This window comes from Thunnus thynnus, chromosome 4 (genome assembly GCF_963924715.1).
Source record: "Thunnus thynnus chromosome 4, fThuThy2.1, whole genome shotgun sequence".
NCBI lineage: Eukaryota > Metazoa > Chordata > Actinopteri > Scombriformes > Scombridae > Thunnus > Thunnus thynnus.
The window spans coordinates 16,176,053-16,188,099 of NC_089520.1; the positions used below are offsets into that span (position 1 = coordinate 16,176,053).

General features: G+C 40.8%; 1 protein-coding gene across 1 annotated transcript in view; it reads left to right on the forward strand.

Annotated features, from left to right (window-relative positions):
* The first annotated feature begins 5,886 nt into the window (after positions 1–5,886).
* The window catches only part of syn2b (synapsin IIb), an 86,792-nt gene continuing 80,631 nt past the window's right edge, over positions 5,887–12,047 (forward strand). The window contains exon 1 of the mRNA XM_067586929.1: positions 5,887–6,880. Within this exon, the coding sequence (XP_067443030.1) occupies positions 6,438–6,880 (443 nt within the window). The 5' untranslated portion in view covers positions 5,887–6,437. The remainder of the gene's footprint in view (positions 6,881–12,047) is intronic.

Here is a 12,047-nt window from a genome sequence, read left to right on the forward strand (position 1 = left end):
GTGACATCCTCAAGGTCAATTCTTCTCAGTTAGCTTTTGTTAATGATAAAGTGCTATTCTAGTAAAAAATAATGAGTCAGCTGCACTCATTTAAGAATGCTTCTTCCAATACTGCTCGACAGCTAACAACAAAACGTAGGTTTGACTGCTACAAGTTCAGGTTCGTTGCTAACTGAAGAGTTGTTTTTTTTTCTAAATGCCAACTGATTTTGCTCATTCAGGTCTTACATTACATTTGCAAATCACCCCTAAATGATCATTGTTGGTGCATCTCTGTGCCATCTTCCAAAACGGACCCAGTCACTGTTGTGTATTTAATGAGGCTGATTAATGCCATAATTGCTGATCTTTGATTTATACATATTATTAATACAATACAAACGTACAAATACACATAATACAGACCAGTTTTAAAATCTGTTGTAATCGACATAATATAAATATTTTCCCTCTTTCAAACCAGGCGAAGTCTGGCATGCTAAACCAAAGCGTTATCAACTGTACTTGTAATTACTGTACTGTTAGATGTGATGTTGAGCTGTGACGTTTGCCATATGCTGCAATTAAATCATTTTAGGGCTAACAATTATTTTCATTATCAATTAATCTGATGATTATTTTATCAATTAATCATTTTGTTTATAAAATGTCATTGTAAATATTGAAAAAATGCCACCTATAATTTCCCAGAGTCAAAGGTGATATCTTGTTTTGGCCAACAGTGCAAAACTCAAAACTTCACTGTCATGTACAACAAAGCATCAAATCTTCAAATTTGAGAAGATGAAGCTGAGAAAATTTTGGCATTTTTGCTTTAAAAATGACTAAAACCATTATTCAATTATCAAAATAGTTTCCGATTAATTTTTCTGTTGATCGACTAATTGATTAATCGACTAGTTGTTGCAGTTTTAGATCATTTATTCATCATCAAACTGAGCCTTGACTAGCCTACAAGCGCTGCTGCAGATCTGACTGTAGGACCAGATTTGTTGTTGACCATCAGCCATTGTTATAGATGTCTGACTATGACTCAGTAAACAGATACATATCAGTTTATAATTGGAACTGTATTGCCAGCAAACTAGCCCAGGTTAGGACATATCTGATGCTCAACATTCACATGAGTGAATGTTATATTGTTATATTGTTATATTGTATCCTTTGCAATATGGTATTGTATGGAAGCTGTCAGTGCACTGCTCTTGCCTCTTGCTGCATTGCTCATTTGAAAGCTTTACTGCTGGAATCACTTGCTACAGCTGCTGTTGCTGTTCATTTCATAAGCTTCACGTCCACCAGAGCATCCACCTGAAGGTCTTAGTTACCCTGGGGCAAAGTTATTATTGTCACTCCCCCAAACCCTGCTGCACTGAGTAGTAATAAGGTCAAATCCCAAACACTGAATATCAACTGTAGATATTCTGCTTTCGCATAATTGGTTTGGCTGATTGAAATTTGAGAGTTTTTATTATGTGTTAGACTTTTGTTCTACCGGTTGCTATGGCAGTTTTAAATCTTGAATTTTATGTTCCTAAAAATATACAGTACAACCAGACCTATCACAAAAATATAAGCACCGGTCTCTTCAGCACTGCAACACACGCTACAGGTTATATTTCGATGAGTGTTTGTGTGTGTGTGTGTGTGTGTGTGTGTGTGTGTGTGTGTGTGTGTGTGTGTGTGTAGAGGTTAAATGGTGCTTTGGGGGATTTGCTGCAGATGTTTGAGTTGTGTGTAGGTGTTTTAATCTTGTAGCTCCATCCATCCACCCAACACTGTTAAAGTTCATTCAGAGACCTATCTTTTATAATAGCTTGGCTGAATCGACGCTATTCCCTGAAGTAGTTTCAGAGGCTGGAATAGACATTTTAATGTTTTTTCTTGTCTCCTCAACCGAGTCACAGCATCATCACTCATTTCTAATACAGGAAGCTCAATGAGGTGACATCTGTGAAGGTCTAGTGCGACTCCTTTCTTAAGACAGGACAAGCGTGTATAACTCCTTTATAACTCCATAGCCGCATAATAACCCCGTCGATTCCTCCTTTGTTTTCAGTTAACCTGCCAGTGCATCTGAGATTTCTTAATGCAAACTACAGTTTACTCAGTCTTTATGCTCCAGTATTAACTGCCCCATTACATCGACTCATTAAACAGACTGTTATTAATTGAACTTGAGTTGAGTTGAAATTGAACTGATTAATTCATTAAAATAATGGAATTTACAAACATGTGCATGCTCTTCTGAGGCTGCGGCATGTACGACATGATGTCATGAGCGCCTACGGTTGAGGCCAGATGTGCACAGAACACAAGTGTTCAGATTTTTCATGGATTATTTAAATTGAGCCGGTGAAACTGCAGGAGGTTTCTCCCTTGCATATTCACTCACATACATGGATATGTGATATCTGTTAATCCCCCAGAGCAGCATTTAACCAGGCTTGTGCACACCACACACAGAGCTGCACACACACACACAACATCACAATCAAAATAGGTGTTAATATCACACTCTCCACCAAAATAGCGTTTTATATTCTGAAATTGTAGTCCTGTCTGCAGTTGAAGACAGATCACACTAATCTTTTTAATTAGTGAATGAATAAGTTTTTAGTATAATTACTCATTTTTTGATGCAAGCATTTATTAATGCATTATTAAATGATACACACTTTTACTTCCTGTGTATGTGTGTCAGTGCGTGTGCATGCTTATATGGTCTGAATGTGCTTGTATGTCAGAATCTGTGCTTCTGTATACACGTTAGCGTGTGAATGTGTGTGGATGTACACACACACTTGTGCATTCTGTGCTTGTAGTGTGTGTGCACTTGCGTGTTTTGACAGATGAGTGATGCTGCAGACATTGTGGATCCGCTATGTTTGCGTATCCTCACTGTGTTTCCTCCAACGCAGCAACACAAGAAAGATCAGATCATATCATACTCTCCTCTCTGAGCTGTCGTCATACGCAACAACACTCAAGTTTAAAGAGTGGAACAATATTTGGGCCATATTGTTTTTCGTATGCTGTTGTAAATATATATTCTATTGCTTGAATTTCATGCACACAAATATTATATAATGGCTGTTTGGAAATGTGTTGTGTGTGTATGTCATGAAACATGTAGGCCAGGACAAGCTCAGGATGTCGCTACAGTTCACACTGCAGCTCTGTGACTCACTCTGGCTCTCTTCTGGTTGACTAAACACAACCTCCCCCCGTCACTGGGCTTGACTCATCGTGACTTGCTACAAATGTGCATCCTGGAAATTCTCTTTTCAGGAGTTAATACAATTAGAAATTCAACTTTACCACTGTGTTGCTTGAGTCCAAAGATTGACTGCACTGCACTGACATATCTCTTATGAAACATGTTTTTTTTTTTTTTTTGTTCAGCAAGAAAAATGGGTTGTCCACTCACCTTTTTTTCTGTCATCAGCACATTTTCTGTCATGCGGCACATTACATAAATAAGGAAGCAGCCTAGAGGCATTTGTCTAAAGCTCTGTAGCAGTTTGATGTTCAACTGTTCAATTCTAAACATTAGAGGTTTGTAAAAGGTGAGTGATGGCAGCTGATTGAATGCGATACAATAACGGGGGGTAATCTATACGGTACTCCTGCAAATTGCAACTCTCATGTGTGGAAAAACTTATGACAAACATGAATCATGAGTCACACAGGAAAAAAAGCTGAGGTTCAAAAGAGATGTGGCCATATGAGTGGTTTAAAATAAAGCTGAAAAGCAACCATTCAATTGTATGAAAAGGTCAACGAATACATTTCCATCAATTGAGAGAATATCAGTGCTAACCAAAAGCTGTGAGCGTCCAGAAATCTAAATGCTTGGCAGTGAATAAGCAGTCAAATCTGATGGACGGTTTGGAGAATATTTCTAAATTAGTGAAATTGCTTTACATCCTTTGCGGAATAATTAATGTACCCCTTTAGAGAAAAGAAAGGACAGGAGGGTACTGTAGGTCTGTATTTTCTTCTGCAGTCGTTCCCATTCCAGGCTGTTCTCCTCAGTGTGTGGGATTTTCTTCCCGCTTCACTAATCTTCTTTCTCCTTCTTTGTCCTGTCATCTCGTGGCTTTTTTTTTTTTTTTTAAAGTAAAGCTCATAGCAGCAAACAGTGCAGACGCAGCCTTCTGCCGACGGCATTTAGGAACTGTGCTCCTCTCATGCTGTAAATTGTATAATGAAGGCAGGCATAGGGAAGATATATTTGTTTTAGAGTGAGGACTGAAAGAGACACGGAAACAAATAGTCTGAAGCTTTTACTGAGTGGTGTAGAGAAGGAACTATCTTCTCTTTAACTGACAGGAGTGCACTGTGGATTTCAGTATGAGGTTGTGTGATTGTTCACCTTCATCATCCATGTTTTTAAGTATGTAGTCATCATAGAAATCTACAATGTTGGTATCCTCTGATAGATGCTATCTTACACGCTGATCGCTGCAATGCCTCAAGGGGGACACATGCTTTTTGTAATTTCTGTTATTCTTATACTGCTATGGTGTCGGATGTCTATGTTAAACATGGTTGAAGTTCTAAAACATGAGGTGAATGTATGTGGAAATGCTCCCTGTAAGTCAAAATCCAGGGCTTCAACCTGCTCTGAAGGCTTCGTTTGCAATGTTACCTCTACTTCCTCCTCGTGATGACATCAGATTGTTTGCACATGCCCACAAATGGCCGTCCATTCTGTAGCCTTTGTTGCTAAAGTTGTTCATGTTGTCCACTTGCATATTGCGGATCATATTCAGGCTAAAAATACAGATATACTTGAGACGTTTTCATTTGAAGTAAAAAGAAAAAAAATAGTTGAAATCCTACTACCACTGTTCCTCCGGAGGGGGGACAGCAGCTAAAATAGCCTGTTTCAGACAGAGGATGAACTGAGGGGCTGTGTCAAGGGCCTGTATAAGATAAATAAGGAGTTTTTTAAGCTGTAAATCATGCAAAGATATTCCAGTAGAGCCCCAGAATAAAAATATGGACCTCGAAATGTCCATGGTATGTCCCCTTTAAAGTGGAATTTTTAGGAAAATGTTATTGCACTAATTAGAGATCATACTATAGTGATAAAATGATGATGTGAAATGCATCTAAAATCATACAAGAACAGGGTCTCATCAAGCTTGGCTGCCCTTGGTGAGTACCACTGTTACCTCCACGTGCTGCTTTCTCAAGCTGCAGAGCAGCACACATTATCAAAGAGCAACACGTTCCACTGGAGGGAAACATTTGACTGATTAAATCAGCCGAAAGCAGAAGAGATGGATGAATCTCTGTCCTTCTCCTCTTCTGTTTCCTTGATTTTCCTCCTGTCCTCTCCTCAGGCATGTTCAATACAGCGGTTTAAATTACATATGAGCCCTGCCCTCCATTATGCCACATACTATTAACAAAATATTGACCAAGCACATTATCAAAGGGGGGGGGGGATTAATCCTCTGGAAAATGTATCACACACTCAAACACATAAGCCGACAGTGGAGGGGGAATAGAAAGACAAAGGGATGACTGGAAGGCAGGTTGGGAAGAAGGCAGAAAGATGGATGGAAAGATGGCGGGAGAAGGAGGTGGGGCCTGCAGAGTAGGGTAGATGGTGTTCCCATCTGTGAACTCCACCTTATGCACGCTTGCAGGAAACCCCTTCCACTGGTTGCACACGGCACGCAGCGCTATAAGTGCTGCAGCACGACACACACACGTAGTCTGTGATGTAGGAGGAGGATGACAGGAGAGAAGAGGAGGCAAGGGGGAGGGGGAGGCAGCCAGTGAGCGTGCAGAGAGAGAGAGAGAGAGAGAGAGAGAGAGAGAGAGAGAGAGAGAGAGAGAGAGAGTGAGTGAAAGAGCGAGCAAGGCAGAGGAAAAGGGCAGAGGGAGCGTGAGCGAGCGAACGGGTGAGATAAGCAGAGAGATCAGCATCTCTTGAGCGCATTCAGCTTGCAGCAATTCAGGAGGTGGGCAGGCAGTGTTGAGGGGGGAGAACACCGAAGGGGGCAACACCACACCTCTCTCTCTAAAATACACACTCCACACACGTCACACACACGCATTTGTGAGGAGGCGTGAGGCTGAGGAGAAACACTATATACACGCGCGCTGTTCTGCTGGCTTTGTTGCGCTTTGGAGAGCTGTCTCTTGAAGACTGGACCAGAGCTGTATCCATCGCTTCATCCATCCTTCCTTCCTTCCTGCTTTCCATTCCTCCAACACAGAAGCAGCTCTCCGTCACCCATCCCTCAATCATTGGGACTGATTTGCTCTCTGTCATTCTTCTAACCTCTGATCAGTGTGTGTTTCTCTCCCTGCTTCCCGTCTTTGCTCTCACCCCATTCAGAAAGTGAATTCAAGAGGCACTTCTTAGAGAGCAACCGACCGACCGACTGCAAGACCGACCTTTACCGACCGCAATCATGAACTTCCTCCGACGCCGTCTCTCTGACAGCAGCTTCATGTCCAACCTGCCCAACGGCTACATGACAGATCTCCAGAGGCCTGACCCACCTGCTCCTCCTCCCCCCACCGCCTCCTCTCCTTCCCAACAAGGTGCAGCACCTGCCATGGCACCTGCCCCTGCCATATCCCCAACCAAAACTCCAGTACCGTCCCAGGCGCCAGCCAGCTCCTCTGCATCTCAGGAGCGCCGTCCGTCCCAACTGGCTCAACAGCCTCAACAGGCCCAGTCCTCCTCCTCTGGTGGTTCCTCTGGCTTCTTCAGCTCCTTCAGCTCCATCACCAACGTGGTCAAACAGACGGCTGCTTCCGCCGCCGGGTTTGTGGAGCAGTCAGCGCCTTCTCCCTCACTCTCCAAGAAGTTCAAGATCCTGCTGGTTATTGATGAGCCTCATCATGAGTGGTAAGTGACTTCAATGATGGGTTGAGTACTGTCCAATTGCCCGACTGATGGGAGGTTGACATAGCCGGTCGCTGTGTTGAGTGTTGTTGCTGAATGAAATTGGAATTGGCTTGGTGACCCTTAGGAAACAGGCTCATTGTGTCTGAGCTTCCGAGATAATTTGATAAAGCTAATTTAAGTGTAGGTACATTGGCTTAATGCTAACTGACCCTGATTTGAAATAAGATTCATTTGTGCAGTCCTGGATGAGATTAAAATAATTATGTGGTTCACATGTTCCAATACAGTAGCAACACACAGGTAATTACGAACATTTTTTATATCTCATGTGAATTGTGAAATGAATTCTTATACCTTTATTTCTTTATTTTGTTTGTTTTTGTTGTATGTCTTTGTATTAAACTGTTTTCTGTTCTCTCACTGAAGCTACGCCCAAAATAGAAACAGCTCAATTAATCTGAACAGACAAGACAGCTTTTCTCTGGGGTTCAGGTTCACACATCCCACCACCCAGCACTGTCACCTGCCTCTGTTTTTGTGTGTTTATATGAATATTTATGGCCGCATGTGTGACTGTGTGTTCATACTAATGCCTGTGTGTGTGAGTGTCAAGGCTAAGAGTAAGTGTTTCATCCCTTGACAGCTCAAGTTGGCTAACAGGATATTATCCCTATGCTATCAACTCATACATCATACTGTACACTGTCATAGAAGAGCATGTAGCTCTGAATAAAACATCGCTTTCTACAAGTGAAATGTGACCCCTCTGCTCTGTAATAACATTGCTGTCTCACTCTGCTGCTGCAAATGTTTCTGCAAATCACATTTTCAGGCTATAAAGGTTTTGTGTGTGGATGCTGATGATGGATTTTACAGCCGTTCATTGCTTTCATTATGTGGGTGTAGTTTTATCCTGTCAGCCTCGTATTGGATGTCTAGGTGGCAGCGGCATGAGACATTTTTGACCTTTTCAGTTTAATGGACATTTTTGTAGTGTTGTTGTATGGCATTATTGTTTGTAACACCCTGCATCAAACGGGGTGTGTTTATGCTTGCAAAGAAAAAAACATGTTGCGGTGAAAAGCTCCAGAACAAACAAGTAAGTGGATCTTGACTTTTGCTGTTTCCAAGGCCAAGAAGGATCTGTCAAACGAAACCTGGTGCTCAGAATCATAGAACGTTTGAACTCCTACAGTTCATGACAACTCGAGAGCAAACTCCATCAGCTAATGAAGACTGGATGAAAGCTCCAGAACAAGCAAATTGGTGGATCTTGAGTTTTGATTGTTTTGTCAACTTATCCTTGGTTTGTGGATGTTAGTTGTATTACTATATCTTTGAGATGCAGACTCTTCTCATTTTGGAAATACTGTACATCTTTATATTTGGAAAGATGAATTGGAAAAATTAATTTCAGCTCCTAGTTTATTAAATCTTTGAAGAGACACTTTAGTGCCCAGACAGAACGTGAATGCATAACCTTTTTGGGATCTTGACATTGTTGATGTCTGAAACAGCAATTTTAGTGTCTGCAAAATGAATAATTCACTATATTTCTTTCCAGTAATGCCAACTTTGGCAGAAATGATATAGTCTTTGAAAGGGTATTGTACTGTGTTTCAATGCCAAAACACTACCTAAGCATTACATAGCTGTGTTGAACTGGTGCCATACACCATTGATTAAGTAATGCCTGAGTCACAGTCACTGGAGCTTGATGAACTGACTGAATTTCATCAGTGACTGCAGTGGATATTATTTCAAACACGATCAGCACAAGATTACCTATAAGTGTGCATATGTGTGTGTGTGGATACATGCAGGAGTATTGAGGTTCCACTACACTGTATGGACCGAATGGGAATGTGCACGAGCAGCTCTACATTATGGTAATCCTGTGTCTCTTGCTGTGAGTGTTTTGGTGGATTATGATTGGATGGCTGCCACCCATGATGTGGTGATGTCTGAATGTGAGACGCTGCAGCCTACATTCAGAAAAGAGACCATTAGATTCATGGCTTTAATGAATGCAATCCTGCTTTTACAAAATCTGTAATGACAAAACATCAAAATCAGTGTATATCTGGTTATAATACCTTATCATTTATTTATTATTTTATTATATTATAAACTACCACCACATTTTTCAGCACCATTATGTGAATGAAAGTACACCTTTCAGCTGCCTTTTACAACCATGTTGTAGAGAATCACGGAAGCTTATTGTTTCTGTAACCTCTCATTAGCTGTGTTTTCCAAAAACGGCCACAATTTCGCAAAAAAAGTTTTTACATTCACTTGAGGTGGTTTTTGCCTTTTTTGAAAAAGAGTTAATGTGCTAAATGGGAGATGGAAACGCCTTTGCTGAATAAATTCTGATGTAGTGAACATTTAACTCACATGACTGATCAGCTATTTCCTCTGTTAGCGTCTTCTTGGATATTCCCATAATGTGCAAAAACATGGCCAATACTGGCTAGCATGAAAGAGCAATTACAACTTGCCCAATTGAAACAAATTCCTGAAGACCTCTCTCCATTTTTCTCTCGTAGATGAACAAGGCGACTGGTTTTGTTTCCAGTTCGCAACCTCTTCTTCCTCTACTCTGTTTATTTCAGCCATGCGTAATGTAGCCCATACCGACAACTTCTGACACAACTACGCTTTGTGTAGCCTATTTTATTTGCTCCAAACCAGTTGATGGAAACGTGCCTAATTCACATTTTCTTTTTTTTTCTTTTTTGGGACATTTCAAGTTTAAAATTCGCTTGACATTAGTTGGAATGGAATGGAAATACAGTTAATGTCTTTTAACATTTTAAGTGATTTGTAACCACAACTACCAAAGTGTTTTTACTCACATGATGTACAGTGGTTTTGCAAAGAGGGCATGTGATTACTCTACATGTGAGTGAGTCTTGGGTGACTATTGATTCCCGTTACAGTGAGTGAATGCTGTCACAAATACTGTACAGATGTAGTCAGGCCATTATTGGGTTCTTGCAAAATCTCTACCATATCTTTGCTCTGGTCCCAACAGGAAACGTTCCTGAATCCTGAAGTACAAATGCAAATTAGTTGCAGGGCAAGGTCAACTTCAATGATATTTAGTCCCGAAAAGTAATATCATGTAATATTTAAGGAATGTGATGCAAAAAATTTAAAACTTGACTTCAGCATTATTTCCAGGCGTCCTCCCATTTTGTTGGTAAACAATCTTTAAGCCAGAGAGCTTGACATTAATATTAATTGGGGGGGGCTGCCTTCCCTTAAAGCATGTGGGCCAGAGAGGCATTCAGCTAAATGTTATTGATTTTCCACTCAGCAAAGAGCGAGACTTTAAGCTTTTAGTAATATAACTTGGGAAACAGAAAATTACTGGAAATTGTATATATTCCACATCCACATCAAAGGTAGATTATAAAAAAGCTAAGTAATGGATACAGAAAGACATTATTTCTCTGGTGATTTACACTTTGACACTACTGGTATCTGCACAGAAAAATAAATAGCTCCTTGACGGATTGCATCAGCCTAAAGCTGGACTTTCACTTGGTGACCGTCTTCACCATCTTTCCTTCATTTCATTTTTAATGAAATCACAGAGCTTGAGTACAAAATGAGCACACATGGAATTCTGAGGATGAAAATGCAATCAGTTGAAGGAGACATTTATAATTTCAACTCAAATCTCAGTTTGGAAAGCACATTTGGTCTATAAGAAGTTTCTATGAATCAACCCACACTGCCAGTTTAATACAGTATCAGATTGCTTGTCATCTAAGAATGTTCCGCAAACAAGGCCCATTTTACCGCCACACCAAGGAATGACAAGCTAAGTTTGATAAGTAGATTGATAGAAAGGATAAAAGGAACGAGCATGCTATTAGTACTGGTCATTTCCACTTGTCAATTAACAATTAAGTGAGATAAAACATTCTCATAATGTCTAGAATGGATGACAGTAACAAGAGGCAATGAGGCTCGTACTTTCACTTTCTCTGTCTGTCTTCTTTTAGTTATCTGTGCCATCACTCTTCTTTTACTAAATCAAAACTCTACTCCCTAATTTCAGCTTTTTTCATCTTGAAAAATGACAAAAACTAGCATGAAATCCATATTGCATGCACTGCAAATCGTTTAGGAGAAACTAGACACGCAGTTACAAACGGGCTATAACTCCAACCGCAGGCATTATGAGTCTCTCTGCATCTGACGGCTCGTTCTCTAATCTCCTGAATATCGACTGTGCTACTATGATGGCTTTCACCGACTGTGCCACAATGGGAGTCCAGCAATAAAGCTGCGAGATGAGAGAGTGAGTGTACTTGCAGGAAATTCAGAATGAGAGTATGTGTGTGTGTGTAGCCTACATGTAGCCCTTATGTAACAGACCACTCCTATTGAGATGGATGAGGGAAGAGACAGAGTCCTCCGGGGCCTTTCAAGGTGATATCGGCACAGAGGGGAGGATTAGGATAAAGAGAGGGAGAAGATCTGGGAATCTCCTGTCATCGCTTTCTCTGGATGGCCGTGTGGCGCTCTTTCCTGTTTGTCTCGCCCTCTCTGTGTGTTTTTCTCTGTTTTTTTTCTCACTGCGTCTCTTTTATCACGACGGTCTCTCTGTGTGTGGCTCCAGAGAAAGTGCTCCGGGTTCATGATGCGATGAAGTAATGAGAAGAGACGTGGTGATTCAGCAGTTTCAGCCCAGAGGCCACATCTGCTCTCTTTCCTTTGCTCTCTCTATATCTGTCTGCATCTCTCTTGCTCCCACTTTAGCTCTCCCTGTCTTTATCTCTTTATTTATCTATGGAATATGTACTCTGCCTGCCTGAGCACCAGTGAGCATATTCACCACCCAAGTATCCATCATAGGAGATTATTTTGGACTGTTTACTATGACTCATAGTGGAAGTTTTTCGGTTTGATTCCAGGTAACCTAATCAGGGATTGATGATGAATGCTACTCAAATGCTTTGCAGTCAAAGTTTGACCTTTAACTGGTTGGTATTTGAAAGTATACTGATAAGCCAACAACTAGCACCATTTAAGTTGCAATTGCTTCACAGAAGTAGAAGCTTTACTGCATCAGTTCTTGCAACTTAGATTATTTTCCTCAGAAACTGACTGTAGAGAATAAAATCTAAACAATGGGGTTAGGGGTTTT